Here is an 18,305-nt window from a genome sequence, read left to right on the forward strand (position 1 = left end):
ATGAAGCTGAAGGTAAAATTACAAACTGCAGTTTCTCAGCTGGCAAAATACAAAACAATGAGCTAAAAATACTGAGCAGAGAAAGGGTGCTGTGGCAAGAAACTCTGAAATATCTACAAGATGGATGTGGTCTGAGGAGCAGAAACTGATTGACTTCAGATGAAAGGCTCTGAACTTTAAGAACTCATGAGAATCACTGGTGATGGGGGTCAGAAGGAACCTCTGGAGATCATCTACTGCAACCCTGGTTGCTCAAGGCTGTGTCAAGCTTGTTTCTGAGTATTTCCAGAGATGGAGATTCTACAACCTCTCTGAACAACTTATTCTGAGGTTTGAGCATGTTTATGGTAAAAAGGTGTTTTTTTTTCTTGTTTTTTTTTTTTTTTTTCTTTTTTCAATTCTGTGTTTTGTGCCCATTGCCTCTCATCCTGTCGCTAGATACACTGAGAAGAATTGGGCTCTGTTTACTTAGTCATCTGTGCTCCTTCTCATCAAGTATTTCTTGACATGGGTAAGATGTCCCCACTTGAGCTTTCTCTTCTCGAAGCTGAGCAGTCCCAGCTCTCAGCCTGTCCTCTGAAGTCGCACACTCCAATCCAGTGATCGTCACTGAGACCCTTCAGCAGACTTGCTCCAGTATTTTGATGTCTTCCTGGTACTGGTGAGCCCCGAAATTGCCAGCCAGGCAGCCCCCAGCCTATACTGGTGTGTGGTGTTATCCCTCCCCAGGTGCAGGACTTTGCTTTTCCCTTTGAGCTTTGTGACATTCCCATCAACACATTTCTCTACTGAGATCTCTGAAAAGCAGCAAAACTCTATTCCTCCTGTATGGAGCATGAGCTGTTTTTATTTAGCAGCCTTCTGGCTGCTGAAAGGCCTGGAGGGCATCACACTGGGGCTCAGCAAGGATCCACAGCATTGGCAGGGAACAATTAATGCTCACTTGCTTCCTTGCTAGTGCAGAGTTAATGAACTTTGCTTTTGCAGACAAAGAGTGCAATGAAGCTTTCAGCTAAAGTTTGCATCTTGATATTTCAATACGCTGTGACCTAAATTGCAACTGACCTAAAGCTATCAAAGCTATTAAAGGCTAAATGGTAATTTGGGCTGCCCATTCAGAAATGTAGCATCCTTCCTTTGGTTGATAAGGGGGGAAAAGCGCTGGGCTGTGTCTCTGCATCCTGCTGTGGAGGGAAGCTCAGTGGTTGGCACTGTTTGTCGGGGGAAGCTCTGGCAGCAGGGCAGTACCTGCACTGTGGTTCTTCCTGCCAATTCTTCCTTGAGGTGTGGTGCAGCTAGTAACAGGGATTAGCCCTGCTGATAGGAAAGGGTTTGACAGCGTGTTCTTTGCTGTAGTTACCCAAGCAGGTTATTGGCTGATAAAATGCGAGGTGCTGGTTAAATAAATAAAAATAAAAAATGGCAGCCTTGAGCTGAGCAAGGAGTTGGAGGAAAGCAATCAGCCTCTGAAACAGATGTCTTTGCAAGGCAGGTGGAATACTTTAGTTTGAAATGAGTGCAAGTCAGATAAAACATCATTAAACAGCTTGTTTCCTGGAGATTTTCCACTACAAAAAGCTAGTGTTAAGTAGAGCAAGACTTACTCAGCTATAATAGGATATGTAAAAATGCTCTGGTTTCTGATGGAAACTGAGAAATGGCTTGTTTAGCAAATGTATAAGCAACATTGCTGCAGACCTGACTGTTATCTTGGCGTGGAGCAGAGCCACAAACAGGGCCAGATTATGATCTCTGCCCTCTCGCTGGGCACCGAGCTGTTCTGTGACTAATTCAATGTTCTCCATAGGGAGAAAGAAGGCACACAAAAGATTACTCAGCGGTGTCTAAAGATGTCAGATCTAGTCCCTCTCTAGCAGAACCGAGTCCAGAAGTGTGACGATGTCCGTACCTGCTCTGGTACTTCTGCTGTCCGGGCAGCCGGGGGAACAGAGCCCTTGGATCGGTGAGGAGAGCTAGCGTTAGCACAGTACTCACCCATTAGCTGAGTAAGTAAATCCGAACAAAACAGCGCTCCTGTCAGAGTGATGTGATTCAGCTCCCTGCTCCTGACACTCAGTTGGCTTCCTCAGGTCCTCCGCTCTGTTTTCATAACATTTTCTACTACACTATAGCTACAGCAATTGTGGTGACACTGTTTTGTGCAAAATGATGCATGGTGTTTGCTGTCAGATGCTGCTGTTACCAGTGGCTGGTGTGCAGACACACTGGCAACACCACGGGTGTTTTTCCTTACAGGAAGGCGCGTGTGGTCATTGGAAGCGCAGCTTGAAGTGGAATCAGTGGTGTGCAGTTGGACAGGGTTCTTGTGTGCTGATATTGCAGGCCATCAAAACCAAGCTTGCTTAGTTAAGAGTGTTTCGCTGTGGAAAACAGTAATAACTTTTGCAACTAGGCTGCTATATATACACTCTTGTTCCCGTCTGGCTGCTTATTTTATAGAGGGAATAACAGGGAGATGAGGATAAAAAGCTTAAATCAGTTTGGGAACGTGTCCATTTCTTGTTGGATTTTAGTGGGTCACAAGGTGGGCTTTAAGTGCATGCAGTTTGCAGAAGAGTGCCCCATCCTGTCACATTTTCTAATTCTGTGATTAGAAATTCTGTGATTTGTCTGTGTGAGGTGGCCTGCCCAGTTCAGAGGTACTGGATACTGCCACTTTCCCTGATCCCACAGATGCTGTTCTCTCACTACAGGTCGGATACCATGTACGTAGACACAAGATGAGAGATCCAAGACCTGGTGTCAGCCAGGTTGTGTCTCTGGTGCTGTAGATGAAGAACTGAAGTAGGTTGAGGCAGTATATCCCATCGTGGTATTTCAGGGCTGCTCACTGATCACTAGAACAGGCTGGTCATTACAAGGAACAAGGTTTTCTTCATGGCTTCATTCTGATCCTGACTACTAGGAGACCTATTTACACCTTTACAGAATGTGGTGTTCGCAGTGGGGTCTCATCTCAGCCCTCCATTCATGTCTTTGCAGAGCTCTTTCTTTCCACATCTTGTCTGGCCTTTGTGAGCAGGGTTTTGTCATCTGTATAGGAAATGGTGCCTGTAAGACAGCGTACCATAGTCATTGTCCCAGTTTCATGGTTCATAGAGTGGCTCAGGTTTGAAGGGACCTTAAAAATCATCTGGTTCCAACCCCCCTGGTTCCTTGTGCGTCGGGAGAGAAGGACACTTTTGTCATCAAAGCTGAGAAAACATTTGTTTTCTTGAAAAATAAATCCTTTTTTTTCAAGGTCTGTGCTGTAAGCTGTTGAGTGAGCAATGTATGCTCTCTGACCTGTCTGCCCTGAAGGTTTTGGTTGATGGATTCTCGTTCCCAGGTTATTCTCAGATCTTCGCTCTCTAAAAAGACAGAAACAAGCATAATGCAGGTGGCACACCTGAAGGTATTTTCTGTGTGAAGCAGAATTGTCCTGGAGACATCACAGCACGGTTAAGAAGTGGGGCAGTCCAGAGAAGACTAACTAAGGTATTCTGGGAGCTGAGGGACTGGCTTGAAAGGAAGGATTAACTGCACAGTGTCTGTTTGCCAACACCGAAACTAGAAGTTTGTGAAAGACGTAGTTAACGGTTAAAATACGTGGATGAAAAAGAAGCAAGAATCACTGAAGGTGGTGGGAGGACACAAAGGGGTGTTATGAGGACAACTAAGGTAAGACAAAGAGGAAACCTTTCCTGTCCAACCTAAAATAGAATGTAGCTTGCAGTGCTAAAGAAAGTACTGGAAACTCCATCATGAAAGATGCTTAATACTATACTGGAGAAAGTCCTCGCAAACGTATTGTCAAGTGTAGCCCAGCTCTGACCTATGGGGGTTGGATGACCTAACGTCTCTTCCATTTCTAGCTCGGTGCATCTATGATTAAGGTAGTTTATATAATGCAAGTGCATTTTCAATTACACTCCACCTTCTTGCGTGGGATAGTGGTGGTGCAGAGACCTCATTATATTTGTGGCACAATTACAGCATGACTTGTAGGAAGTATTGCTGGTGCTAGGTCTCTCAGACACTCTGATCTCTGTTATATATATGTTGGCTTTTCAAACCATTTTGTTATGTTCCGAGACTGCAGTGCTCTTTTTTTACCTTCTTCCTCCTTACTTTGAGGCCGTAAATACACAGGAGGAATAATTGATTCCGGTTCGGCAATCCAGCGAGCAGCCCTTGGTGAAAATGTAAATGTTTATTGTTGTAGAAGTACAATACATCAGGAGCCATTGTTAGCCGCTCTCTTGGACCAAGGTCTGTTTGCTGAACCAGAACAAGATGTTAGCTAAAACATAAACACAGAGAAATTAAAAAGAACAGCACAGGTTTGATGTATAAAGTTGGGCTTTTGATGCATTTTATGGTGTGCTGGAGTTCTGTGGGATTTGTATAATTAGTGTTTGGAGGGGGCAGTTTTTGCTTCCAATTATTTTATAATTTCACTTTGTTTTGAAATTTATGCTCCCTGCAAAGAGAGTTTTGTGGTGCGTCATGTGTCTTTGTCAGTGTGTTGCAGGGCACTCAGAGTGCCTTCAGAGATTTGTCAGGGCAATTCTACTGCGTGCGTATTTTTTAATATATTCCTTTTAAGCATTCATCTTGGAAGCAGCCACTCCAGGGCTTTAACTGAAATATCCACATCAAGTGTGACAAATGTGGTAGACACCACACGTAATAGATGACTTTGGGAGTGGGATGTCGAAATCCCAATGTTCAGGCACTGATTGTTCTCTGTGATTTCTCTCTGCAAATTGTTTCATACCCGTCTGAGTGATGAACATCGGTGGAACGGGTCCCATGCTTATTGGCACTTCATAGCGAACCTGCGCAGACAGCGTGGTCAAGTTGGGTTTACTTGGGATTGAGGAATGAGATTCAATTTTTGCAGTTGCCATAACAATTGGGCTGTTGTGTGAAAAAACGTTTGTAGCTCTCTCTGGAGTGAGTTGACAGCTCTAGGATGCCTATTTCCAAATTAAAACAACTCTTTCCAGCTCTGAGAAATGATGTCTGTTTAGCTTTTCCATGATAGAGCTCAGCAGCTTCTTAGAAATGACCTGAAGAGCCTAAGGACTCTAAAAGTGCCTTCGCTGCTTAATTCTAAAAAGCCAGCTTCGAGCTGAAGTTAATAAGGGTAAACCAGGCTGCGGAGCTCTCGGTCCCACCCAGCTATTGTCTGCACTCACAAAGTGAAGCGAACAGGACAATCTGAAGAGGCCCTAGAAGAATGTAAATGCATTGCAAGTGTCTAGACGTGCAGTCACTCTTACTGTAAATGTCTCAGCACTGACATAGTCAAGTTGAAAGGAGGCTCGTGATGCTCGTAATGCCTCTACTCCAATAAACAAAACGCTGGTCATTGCCGTCTCCTCTCCAGCTGCAGCAGCGTGGGTGCTGGAAATCGGGTGATGCTTCTGCGAAAGATTTCAGGAGGTGCTTCAGGAGCAAGTGGTGGGACTGCGGGCTGGCAGCAGGAGCCGGGGTAGGACGGGAGGTCAGCATTTGGTGGTCACCCAGCTGGTTGAATCTGCAGCCACACACTGCCTGTCGGGGATTCACAGCCAGCAGGTTGCAGCCACCTTCTCCCTGCTAGTGGATGGTGTGGCTTGTGGTGGATTCCTTGTCTTTTGTAGTCGTTTCGGGTGCTTTACTTTTGGTGAATGACCTGTGATTGCTGCACGAGGCTGCCTCAGGGAGACAGTCAGGGCAGGGAGGTAAGTAAGGTGTTCAGGCACCTTAATTCCACTTCAACCTCTTTGTCCTGTTGGGAGAAAATTGATGGTTCCCTGCTCAGCCCCTTCCATAGGTGCTCGGGCTTGCTGTCAGAGGCACCAGCCCTCCCCGGATCCCGAACAGCCGGTGTCTGCTCCCTTCTTTAGGGCTCTGCCTCCTGAGAAAGGACAATTTGTCTGGTAAGGGCAACATCTTGCTTCATCGAGGGCTTTCCGATGTCCCGGCGGGTACACGCAGTTCCCTGAACTGTTTCACGGTTTGTTGGCGTCTGTTAGCGTGGTGCAGATCTGGGCTCAGCATCTCCACTGGCACGCCGCTGCCTGGGGAGGCCGTCCAGTTGTGCTAGCAGGGTTTGCACGGCTGCGTGGCGCTGCTTTGTGCACAAACCATCGCTCTCCTGCATTAGCAGCATCGAGCTGCTTTCACCAAAAATCACGCAGGTAACCCCCAACCTTCAGCCAGCCACCGGCCACACGGGGAACCTCGCCTCTGCTGCAGCTTACAAATGCAGTGCTTCGTCGTGGGGCAAGCAGGCTTCCACTCGAGCGACGATGGAGCACTGACCACTGGGACTTGTGAGCTCCTTGTGCTGTATTTTACGGCGAGCTCCAACTGATTCATTGACTTTTTGAATGATTTCAGCTGGCAAAAAGCTGTACTGATGTATTGTAGCTAACCTTGCAGCACCGACTGTACGCTGTTTTCTCTGCCGACTCTCGTGAATACCTTTGCATGGATGGACTTATTTACACAGAGAAAAACAAACTGCCGTTGCAGTCCTGTGACCTGCGAGCATTTTAATTACCGTGATGGTAATTCTAGCTCACTAACAGACTGTTTGTCTTACCTCTCCTGCTGCAATAGCCATTTATTTTAGGTTCTGTTAAAGGTAAGAAGACCAACTGCTCTGCAGATACGCTCGTCCACTTTAATTAGGCTTCCTTAAGGTGTACAAAGAGAAACGGCACTTAATTAGCTTTCCTTAAATTAGGATTGATATTCCAGCTTGTAGATGTGCACGCTGTCGTTGCTGTCTAATAAACGGAGCACTTTGCTCTGCACATTTTTTCCCCAGAGGGTTGATTTGCAAGATGGCAGCCGGGGCCAGCGTGTGAGCTGTGCTTGCAGCGGTGCTGAAGGGGCTTCAGCAGGGTGCAGGCAGCAGGAGAGGCACGTGCAGGTCCACTGCGCTCCGTGTGAGCCATTCCCCCAAAACTCTTTGTAGGTGCAGCCTGGATCCAGTGCACAAATCCTCTGGCCACCAGGAGGAGGGAGAAGAAGATTTTCTTCTTCCATCAGCACAAACTCCAAGCCAGAGCAAGTGCACCTCTGCAGACCCGCGTTAACCATGGGTTTCGGACAAAGAAGCTCCCGTAAGAAGTGGAAGTTTGCACACTGAAATGTTTCCTTTTGATTAGCGTGCGGAGGCTGGGGGTTTCTTACAGGACACACATTTATCTCCAGCCCTTTTCAGCACGAAGACCGGAAAATCTCTTAACTCTGTGTGCGTCTCTATCTCCTAAACCAGTTTCCTTTCACTAACCAACTCGTGTGTTTGTTGGAACGAACGGACTTGGAACATCTCATTACTTTTACAAAGTATGTTTTGACAATTTTAAATGAATAAAACAGATTTTTATTAGGTGCAATGACAATGAGAGATGGCTCCTACGGGGCTTTTAAAGCAAGGGGGGGGGGAGAGGAATGATCGGGCTGCTTAATCCACAAGGTCACCTTGGCAGCCCTCCAGAAGCCGGCGACAGCTGCCAATTTGTATTTACCTGTGGTCAATGCAAATATGCCTGCGTGCAGCCGGGATATTTGCTTGTGCTTAAGCAATGTCTTTGTTAGCAGGTGCATGAGAAGTGCTGTTGCCTCGAGGTTCAGCCATACAACCCACGGCAGGTTGGGTTTGTTATTGGTTACGCTCAGAAATGTGGTCTGATCTCCCCTGGATCTTTGTGTAGCCTTTGGGGTATTGTGCAGCCGGCCAGCATGGCCAGTGGAGGAATTTGAATGGCTCCTTCCTCCTCTCTGAGCACACTTGCAGCATAGCCGGGAGCAATGTTATTTCTTCACCCAGCTGGGTTTTGTCAGCCTGCCTCTGGGGTGCACCCAGGGGACCTGGGCTGGAGCAGGTGCCAAGGGAAGGGGACAATTTGTGGGGCAGGGGGCGGCTGCGCTGCCCACCCCCAGCCTTTCCTCCTGTCCCTTGTCTCTGCCTGCTGCTGGTGTGCCCTGGGACTGGAGGAGGCTCTGAAGACGTCCAGAGATAAAAGGTGACAGTGGCAGGGCTGGAGGAAAAGCAAGAGGTGACAGCTGAGCTCTGGGCCTTCCTGAGAGCTTGCCTGGAGGAGCACACGTGGGGGTGCTGCACTCGTGCCCGGCGCTGCAGTCCCGTTGCTCGTCGGATTGTTTTCTTTCCCACATGCCAGCCCTGGTTCCTGTAGCCATCTGAAACCTCTCCAGTAATAAAAGCTGAAAACCAGAAATATAATTCATCACACTTAATAATGCAATTACTGGTAAGCAGAATTCACTTAGAAAATTTTAGTCAGGTGTACTCCTTTGTGCCAGAATTATCTCGCTGCCACGGATTTTCAGCTCTGCTTGCAAATCAGCGTCTCTTGTCCCACCGACTACCTGGCCTGCAACGTTTCTGCAGGGCCCTTGTGCCAAGGAGTATCGTTCCCTGTGTTACTTGCTCAGTGACTTTCTTACCTCACCTTGCAGTCTGTGCCCAGAATAAGCTGCCCGTGACAAGCTACAAGTTCAAGTCCCTCGAGCGGTTTGAAAGGAGAAGCGGATCTGAGCCTGGTGGTAAAACACGTCCCAGCTGTGCTGCACGTAGAGGTGCTGCTGAGAAATGCTAATTCACTGTTTGCCTGGACCCCTCTTCAACTCTGCATCTGTGAGCTTAAATATCCCAGCTGAGAGCTGTGCCTGCACGCGAAGGGGCTGCGGGAGCCCGGCCAGCACACCCCGAGCGGCAACGAGCCCCGCACCAGGCATTGCCCAGGGGTCTGGGGCCACCCCCAGCCCCGCTCTGTGTGCTCTGAACCGGGGCCACCGACCTCTGCAGCAGCCTTCCCCGGCCAAACACATCTCGGCAAAGCAGCCCTGCTCGTTGCTACCATTGTCTAAATGTGTTTGGGATTTGGCACCCGCCTTTTTCTGTTCGCTTCTTTCCAGGGCAGGCTGCAAATATGCACGTTGTTGAAACCAATCTGCTAATCTTTAAACTGCCTGCAGCTACGATTCGCAATGGGTGGCAGAGGCTTGCGGTTGCGGGCCCCGAACATCTGGGCTCAGCTATCTCTTCCCGTGCCACGGGAACCCGCCTTCTCTTTGAAGAAGCTCTTTTAACCTTTTTCTTGGTCACTCGTCAGCGGAAATCAAGCCATTAGGCTCTGCTCGGCGCTGTTTGCTCTTTTAAATTAAGGAGCTTGAAGGGAGATTTACTCGAGGTGGCCCGGGGGGCAGCCACGGTGCGGGGACACGTGCCCGCCCGCAAGCTGCTTGTGGTGGCTGTACCTGTGCACACAGCTCCCTGAGGTGCAGTACCCTGGGGAGGAGAGATCCTGCAATTCCAGCCCTAAGTGGATTTGGGACTTTAAGGGCTCCGTATTTCTGGAAGCGAGGATGCTTGCAAGCCTTTACAAATTAGTTGGTTCCTGCTGCCGGATGGCTAGACACCAACAGATCAAAGCCGCCGTGTAGTTGAAAAGATTTGATATCTTTCAGTGTCACGATCTGTAATTTGTTTGGATGCATGTGAAGGCTCAGAAACTAACGTGCGTCGAGGGATTAAGGCGGCTTTGCTGTCCAATCTGAAAGCGAGCATATTCTAAAAGATTTTCAAAGTCTCGGAAGGGAGTGAAGTGCTTTAGTGATTTTTATGTCTTTGAAAATCTCTATTTAGTGTGCCTGGTGGAGTTATATAAATACACGCTGCCAGCTGTCTGACACCAACAGATACCACCCAGAGCATTTAAGCACTGAAGTGATAGGCCTGCAAAGACAGAGCCGTCGCTCTCGCTGTGCAAGCACCCGTGCAAAAAGACGGAGGCTTGCTGATTCCGTGCGACGCTTGCTCATTTAAAGGTTCGCTGTGATTTTTCCCCTCCCACCTCTGCTACCCCAGGAGGATATCAGTGGCTGTGTGGTAAGAAAAACAAATGTGCTCTCATTTAGACATCTCCAGAAGGGAGGTGCCACCGTGATCCGAGTTGTTCTGCGGCGAGAAGAAAAGCAGCTGGCTGATCTCCTCCTTGGCAGCCTGGGCCTGTACCATTGTGCTTGGGGATCTTTGACCTTGGGAGGGGCCGAATTTGTTCCAAATGTTAAGATAAAAGCAAAATAAACCAGCAAACCCGTTCCTTTGCTGTATTCACCACTCTTTTGGGTCTAGACTCACATTCCCCACCGTGCTTGGGAGCACCCTCCTGTAGGCCCAGAGTAAAGGGAGGCCCTAAGCAGGAGTTTCAGAAGGGGTTTTGTATTTTTTTTTCTGAGTACTCCATATTTTAGGTCTCTGTGCTTTGAAAACGATGATGCCTGAGGTCAGATGCTATATTTTGTCTTGTCTCTGTGGCCATAGACCATAACTCTGGTCTATCTCGATACGTTCCCAGTGTCCCTGCCACCCACTGCTGGAGGACACAAATTCTGTAAGGCGTCCAGGGCAAGGCTGGTTATTCCGGGTACCCCCTATTGCAGCACATGTGGAGGGGTGTTCAGCTTTTCCTAAGCACCACATTGATTTGCTCAATCTAATTAGCTAATTGGGAGCTCTTTTATTCTTTAACTTGCTTAGTGTTTTGTATTGAACCTGATTTTCCCTTTGGTGCATGATCTGCAACATTGATGTTAAAAATTACCGCAACCCTTCAGCATCTGCACTGAGAATTGAAGACTCACCCCTGCTTTAGTTATCACACAGCCTGGTTTGTGAGTGTTTCACTGCCTCTGCTCCACTCTAGCTGTGCTCATGGAGTGACAGATGCTCCAGTACATGCTCTTATGCATGGGGCTGTGGGTTATTCGTGGTTAATTTAGCTCTACAATTAGGGACCGTATCTTTTTCCTCTATCTGCAAGGCATCGAGACTTTTCCCTGCTTGTTTCTTTAGAGTGAACTTGATGGGATCACTTGTTTAGTTTTTGTGGAGGAAAATGAGCAATGAGATGAAAGCTGTTAAAAACAATCAGTTCTACCCAAAAAAATAAAGAAAACAGCAACAAAAAAACTGACATCAAGGAATTTCACTTCTCCAGAACTATTTTTTTTTTTTTTTTACATTTGATTTAGGCTTTCAGATTAGTTTGGAAGATGTTTCAACAGCCTGAGTCTTCTGAAAACATTGTTATTGTTGTCTGGATGTCTCTGGTCTGTGTGTTTTGATGCCTTCTTCATGACTGGAAGATAAATTTTCCTTTTTTTTTTTTTTTTCTTGGATAGGAAAGAATGCATTTTCACCATCGACCCATCAACTGCCAAAGATCTTGATGATGCTTTGTCCTGTAAACAACTCCCTGACGGTATGAGATATATTTTACAAAATACTGCTCAGTGTTTATGTTCAGCAGTTGACATGTCCATATATATATAATTTGTCATGTAGTATTCTTTACCAAATATGAGTAAGTGATAAGTTTTATACCTGCTTTAATTGCCTGTTTTCAGAAATCGCAGAGCAGATACCTTCAAGCTGCAGCCTGAAATAATGCTGGTGTCAGGAAATGCAGAACCACAGTATTTTGCATAACTGGAACTGTAATTTGATTTGAGCAGATCTTAGCTGTCCCCTGTTGTTAAAGGACTTACAGTTGAATAGCTAATATACCACGCTCGTATACTGAAGTCTAGTAAAACTTTGACCTCGAGCACGTAGTCCCTGGGTAAAGGAACCTGGTTTTTGAAGGTCACTGGGTGAATGCTTCTTGGTCTTTGCTTATGGGACACTGGGAGTAGTCAGATGAGCAGAGTGTGCCTTATAAGCTGTGTTCCTCTTCTCATTGCCTTTTAAGCTTTCTGTTCTGCCTTATTTGTACTTTTACTATGCCATAGGCCAGCAGAACAGAAAGTAAAGCTCCAGAAGCCAAGTCTTGATGATTCTGACTAAAGGAACTTCACTCTTGTAAGCTTACTGTGCTATCCAAGTTCTGCTCATTTAGTTTGATGAAATCCAGTAACAGGCTTGGTTTAGAAATAGTACACGATTTGATTAACATATCCACAACTAATAAAGAAGATAAAGCGATTTTTCTTCGTGTTTAGTTTTACTTGTTCTTATTAGTCATCACAATGTGATAATATCAAAGACATGATTCCCTGTTTTTGGTTGATTTCATTCTGTGTAACGTGGCCAATGAATTGAGTCACTTAGACACAGGTACAGAATAGTATTACAGGGCTATAGAAATGATTAAAACAAACACACACAGAATAAAGCCAGATGCAAGAAAATTTGAGGCCAATAACATTATTTCTGGTTATATTGATATATCAATTTTTGAGACAAGGTTAAGGAAAAATTGCTGTTCTGTCTCACAGAAAATTTAAACAGTCTTCTTGAGAGATCCTGAACTTAACTCTGTTTTCCCTCTTTGAGCTTCATCATGTGAATTATTGGTCCTTGTAGATTTATGAGTGCTGTGATCCCACAGTCACTCAGAACTAAGGTGTTGAAACTCTGGCATCTGAACCTCTGCTGATCTACATGTGCATGGATTTCAGATGCTGCCATTCACCGAACTCATTTGTGGTGCATTTTTCTCTTATCCATAAGCCATTTGGAGAATATGTTCAAGGAAAATATATGAGCAGGATTTTTTCATTCCCAGAGACAGTATTGCTCATGCCTAGGACTTGGTGTATCTGCCAGGCAGAGTCATGAGCATGTTTTCTCTCTCATACCGCAGAAAATGCTGTATGAGGCCTCTGCAACCTGGGAGGAAGGAAAAATGTCAGTGCATAGAGGATCCTCTCTACCTGTAATGTCCAGCCAAGAGCCTTCTAGACATCACCAGGCTGTTGCTTGACTGTGGGAGCTCCGTAGCCTGATGGCAAAATGCCCCCTTGTGAGGCAGAGGTGGGATCGCAGCAGTGCTGCCCCACGTGCCCTGTTGGAACAAGTCCTTCTCATGCAACTAAACTGAGGGGGGAAAACCCAAAAAACCACCCAAGTCTTCTTGGCCTGTGTTTTTTTTTTTTTTTTTTTTTTCCTGACTCCTCCCTCTCCTAGGGGCTGTGTTAAGGCTTGTGCTGGCTTCTTGGATTCCCCAGATGAATATTTTCCATGCCGTTTCCTGATCTTCAGTGAAGGCTAAGGAATACGTGAGAGGGTCACGTCAAAGCCATGCTTCCAGGGAATGAGTGTACTTGTACGTGACCAGGAGCAGGCACCGTTCCCCCTCCCAGCATACCCTGTTATTTCAAAGGTGATCTCTGATGTACTTATCCTGAGTGGACAGAGGATGCTTCTGCAGTCAGGTACTACTTCATCTTCTCAGGAAAATGAGGCGGTTGGGAAAGAAAGGTAAAATGGACTGGGCTACAGGCTCACTCTGCACAGGGAGGGTTTGCAAAGCTCAGCTTTTCAAATAAAACAAAAGTGGAAGGTACAGGAACCTTTCTCTTCTCTCAGTTCCCCAAAATAAACTTTGCTAGTGTGATTTAGAAGAGACATGAAGAAACTTTGAAAGACTCAGGGACTGACTGACAGGGCATAGCCGACTTCCTGAGAGTAAAAGTTAAGGTTTCTGTGGCTTGTATCCAAAGCTTATGGAGTGGGAAATCCAGCATGGACTTACGACTTTTGGAAGTTTGCGTCCTTCTTGGGAGCGTTGTGCGTGTTCCTCATTCCTCCAGATGAGCCTCAGATGAGCAAATCCAAGAGGCACTGTAAAAGCAGGCAAGTGAATGCACCCACTGGGGGCTGTCCCAGCCCTCAGGCCTTTGTTCGCCCCCACATATCATTTTCCATGAATCACAAAGCGTGATTAAGAGCCTGCTCGCAGCAGCCCTTTGTGTAGGATCTCTGCCTTTTGGCTGGAGCCATACATTTTCCAGCAGGCTCATTCCGCCCTGGACTCCTCTCAATGAGAAGACGCTGAGCTGGAGCCTCCTTTAAGAGCAATCTTATTTGTGCCCACCCTGGGTACTCAGTCCCCTGCCTCTCCTGCCAGCCTCAGCCCCGCTGTGGGAGCAGCACCCTTGCTCCAGCAGGGCTTAGGCCAAGGAACATCACCCCCTTTGACACTCAGCATGACACGTTTCGTGGCTGCTGAGTGTCCCAAGGACCAGATTTTACATCGGTGTGGAAGGAACCACCATGGAAACGGCCTTTCTTTGTATTAGAAATGTCTCGTTTATTCTAAGGAGACCCTGTGGCTCAGAAGGAAATACGGACAAGAAAACCAAATCTTCGTGGTCTTTGGTGAGTTCTGAGCACTCCAGGAAGGTGCTGAGGAGCCAAGCGGGAGTGAGGGGCACAAAAAGCAGGAGAGAGACTGCAGGAAACCTTCTGCAGCCAATGTTTAAATGCTCATTTAAAACAGGAGATTTATCTAAAGCAAAGATATCCAGTCTGGAATCATGTCCAATGACTGATGTTGTGCAAACATCTCCTTGCATGATTTTTTTTATGTGTAGATGAGTAATAAAAGCAACTAAGAACCATCCTGGGGGACTCTCGTCCATTCTCCTCCCCATGTGCTGCTGTTTGAAGCCCAAATTTCCTTCAGCATTTCCCGAACTTTTTTTTTTTTTCTGACAATTTTGGCTCGCTGCTGAAACGCTGAATTCCAAAGGTGAAATTTTTCAAAGACTTGATAATCTGAAAACCCTGATCTAAATACTGTTTTGTGAGCCTCCTGTAAGGAGTGTGTTTCCCATCCATTTGCCGTATTGCCTATATCCTGTGCCCCTTTCTGAGGTATTTCCCACTGTGCAGCTATAGCCTTGGTCATCATCTGCCTGGGGTCCATCAACTGCTACAGGAAAACAAGGCCTAGTGTTACAGGCCTGTGAAGTGTGGATGGCAAAAGCAAAGGTATAAAGCCATCAGCCTACATGATTTATTTTTTATTTTTTTGACATCTGTGCTTTCACTGAAAATTTTCAGGAGCTTGTGATCTAGAAAGGTTGAAAACCAGTGCTAGGGGTCCCTTGGGTTTCCTTGCTTGCAAAGCTGTTTCTGTTTGCAACCCTTCTGCGTTAAGGAGAGCTCTTATGGGAATATTAATCTTGCACTTACTGGATCTCCTTGATATATTTTGGAGGTACCCTGAGGGATTTCTGGCTTTAAAAGTTGCTATACTAGCTGCAATTATTATGACAAAGAGTTGTTTTAGAGGTTAAAGAGCTTATCCAGGGCTGGCAAGACTTCATGTCTCATGAGGACAAAGTTGTGTTAAGAGTTAACACATCTTTTATTCCAAACGTAAACCCAGTTACAAGAAATTATTATTTTTTCCATCTTTTTTGCCCATATGTTAAACACTTTAAAAAAAGAAAAAAAAAAAGCCGGCATGAGCAAACCACATATCTGGCATCCTCATGATGTCAGGAGTTCTCCAAAAATCAACAGAGAACGCAGTACCCAATTCAGAAAATGTCCATTTCTCTCAGTTTATTAGCACCTATTTAAAGTACAAAAAAAAAAAAACAACACCCATTGCTCACACTTTGCCCATTAGACACCTCGATCAGTGCATTTCAGAAGATTTTGAAGAATGAAATTGTCTTCGTCCTCAAACATTCATTGCTAATTTATTCAGGATTGTGGCAATTTCTTTGCCACGAAGGCAAGCAGAGAGATGGGGGACTGTGTTTGCACCTTTGCTAAATTTTAAAACTTCTCAGCATAACCTTTATCTGCTCCAGTCACTGGACGGAGGACTCGCCTATGCTACGTACTCGGTAAAAAAAAAAGGTGATTTTTTTTTCTAGAAGTAATCCATAAGTCTGTCGTAAGGTACTATCCAGTAGCAGGGTGTCACTAGAAAAGGAAGCAAGGGATGATTGTGGGAAGAGCTTTATTTTTAATGGAGCTCACAGCAAGACCTTGCAGCAGTTGGAAACTGTACAGGGATATATGTCTTAAGTGGGCCAGCCTGGTTTTGAGAGGATTTTCTATTGGAGTCTGCTTTTGATTAACTGTCGTGCTCCTCTTTATTGTTTAATGATAGCAGTAGGGAGGTAAGCTTGCTGTTTGCATTTGTCAGTGTATATTTTAAGAGATCAGCTCCAATAAAGCATGAAAACAGGGTTATTTATGTAACAGCTTTAGAAATATGAACGAACTGTACTCCGTTTCGATGACTCAGCATCATCTCGGAGTAAAAGATGGGTCTGGACTGCAGCTCGCTTCTACGGCGTGTGTCGAGTTGTTTCAGGGTAGCTTAAGGTTTTAAGCGAGTTCATTTCAGTCAATGCTCTTTTTGTGATCCTTTCTTTCCGCACGTATCCCGGCGAACGGCTGCAGCCAGGAGCGTCCAGCGGCGCAGTGTTCACAGGCAGCAAGCTCACAACTTTCAAGCCTGAGCGCTTTCCTCCGGGGTGCAGACGTTTAAAGATTTGCTCTGATCTCCGCGTGTAAGAGCTCGCCACGTGAGCTGCACGTCCCGGCGGAACCAGGCGAATTTCGTGCACTTGCCAGACTTCTTCTGGGAATGATCTGCAAGTGTCGTGTGATACGTTTCTGGTAATGCACACAGCTGAAGCAGTTGTGCTGCGTTTGAAAGCTACTCGCTAGTAGGAAGAGAGGTGAAATTTAACCACTTTAAAGGCAGATAATTCCATCTGCTGAAATTTCAGGCTGTGACAGGAAAGGAGTTACCAGGAATTATTGGGGTCCATTTTAGAGGGGTTGTCTCACCTCTGTGCAGATCTTTGGATTTCAAAGAACTACTTCAGGCTACACTGTCAGGGTCTCTGTACATCTCTTTGTGTGTTTATTGATGACTAACATGGTTCTTGCCATTCTTTCATTCCCATATCCCTCAATTTCAAAGAGTAATTCAAGTTTAGGTACTTTAAGTTTTACTCTAGGAGGAATTGTTGTAATGCAGAACAGAAACATATCCTGCAGGTTGGTTGCCCTGTTTTTTTTTTCCTTAGTGACATTGGTTTTCTGTATGTGGAAGTGAGGTCATATATAGATACATTCATCAAATCTTCCTGGTTTTTACCTGAGGATCTAATCAAATAAGATATCTGCAGTGTGCTGCTCCCCTGCTTTTTCCCTTCCTTATAAATTTGTTCATCCTGTTGGTGAATTTATATCAAATATACCTAAGGGGAATGCTCAGTTAAGTGTCTTGAAAAGAGGAGAGATTTTCTTAGTGACCCAAATCCGGGAAAAGTGCAGCGTGATCTTTCTCCTTAGCTGACATGTGTGAGTCCACTGTGGGGTGAGGATTTCAGAAAGATGTGTAGAGCGAGAGGCCTTGCATCTCTGTTCCAGGAGTCTTCCATACATGTTGGTAAAGTCATCCCTTGTTTGCTGCAGGTCTGCAGACACTGGGACTGCTAGTTGTTTTTGTTCTGCAATGTTGTGTACACTTTATTATTATTATTTATTTTTAAAGACAAATAATCCCTCTATCTTCTATTTAGCTTTATCTCCCTGGTCACTTACAGACTGTAGGGTAAAATTTGCTGTAGCAACACTTGATATGAGACCTTCCCTTTGGTTTCTGCAGCACAGACTATAGTAAAAATTTGTAATTAGAGTCTTGCTGGGCTGATTTGCTTAAGATAAACACTGAAGAATGGACTAGTGTTGAATCAAAAGTTACATTATGAAATTACCGTGCTTCCTTCTTTGTAAGGTAAGAGTATAAGATGAGTGGGTACCAGGCATGGTTTAGAGAGAAAATGACAGAAACGTCAATGTATGAGTTAAATATAAAATGACCATACACTGCAATTTACGTAAATTTATTGCAGGAGTCAGATGTGGGAAAAATAAAGAAGACATACAAGGAGCGGGATTGTGCGTAACATTTGGGCAGTTTTTCCTTTGATATCAGACAGAATTAGCTCAGCTCTCCTGTTACCTGCTGATTAGTCTGGTGAGTTTTTGTTAAGGATCTATGGTGTGCCACTAGAAAAGTGGACAAGACATATTGCAGTGATTAGAAACAGGTACGTTCCCCCTTTTTTTTTTTTTCTTCCCATCAAGGATCTGTGGTTGCAGATTCTTTGAAATACGCAAAATACTCTCGGGTCTCTGCCAAATCCAGATCAATGCTGTGTCCCACAACGTGCTCCCGTGTGATGCCGGGGAAATTGCAGCACGTACAGTGTGCTTTGCCTCTTTCAACGTAACGTGGCGTTGTTTCTGCGGAAACACACATCACTTCCAATTTCCAAGGCCAGAGTTGAATGGAATCAGAGGGCTGGATTGCGTCACCCTTCCACTTCTGAACATCTCTTTGGAAATCAGTGAGACAAGGGAACAGCCTAGTGCTCCCCTTAGCTTGGCCTAGAAGAAGCAGAGCTTGCTCCAAACTGACGGTGGTTGAAAGGGGAACAGAGGGAGCCTA

General features: G+C 45.6%; 1 protein-coding gene across 4 annotated transcripts in view; it reads left to right on the top strand.

Moving 5' to 3' along the window:
• DIS3L2 (DIS3 like 3'-5' exoribonuclease 2) overlaps positions 1 to 18,305 on the top strand; it is a 188,836-nt gene that overhangs the window by 87,607 nt on the left and 82,924 nt on the right. For all 4 annotated transcript variants that reach the window (XM_084528891.1, XM_084528892.1, XM_084528894.1 and 1 more), the window contains one exon: positions 11,212 to 11,291. In XM_084528891.1, coding sequence (XP_084385017.1) covers positions 11,212 to 11,291 — 80 coding nt within the window. The remainder of the gene's footprint in view (positions 1 to 11,211; positions 11,292 to 18,305) is intronic.

This window comes from Aythya ferina (assembly GCF_964211825.1).
Source record: "Aythya ferina genome assembly, chromosome: 9".
Lineage (NCBI taxonomy): Eukaryota > Metazoa > Chordata > Aves > Anseriformes > Anatidae > Aythya > Aythya ferina.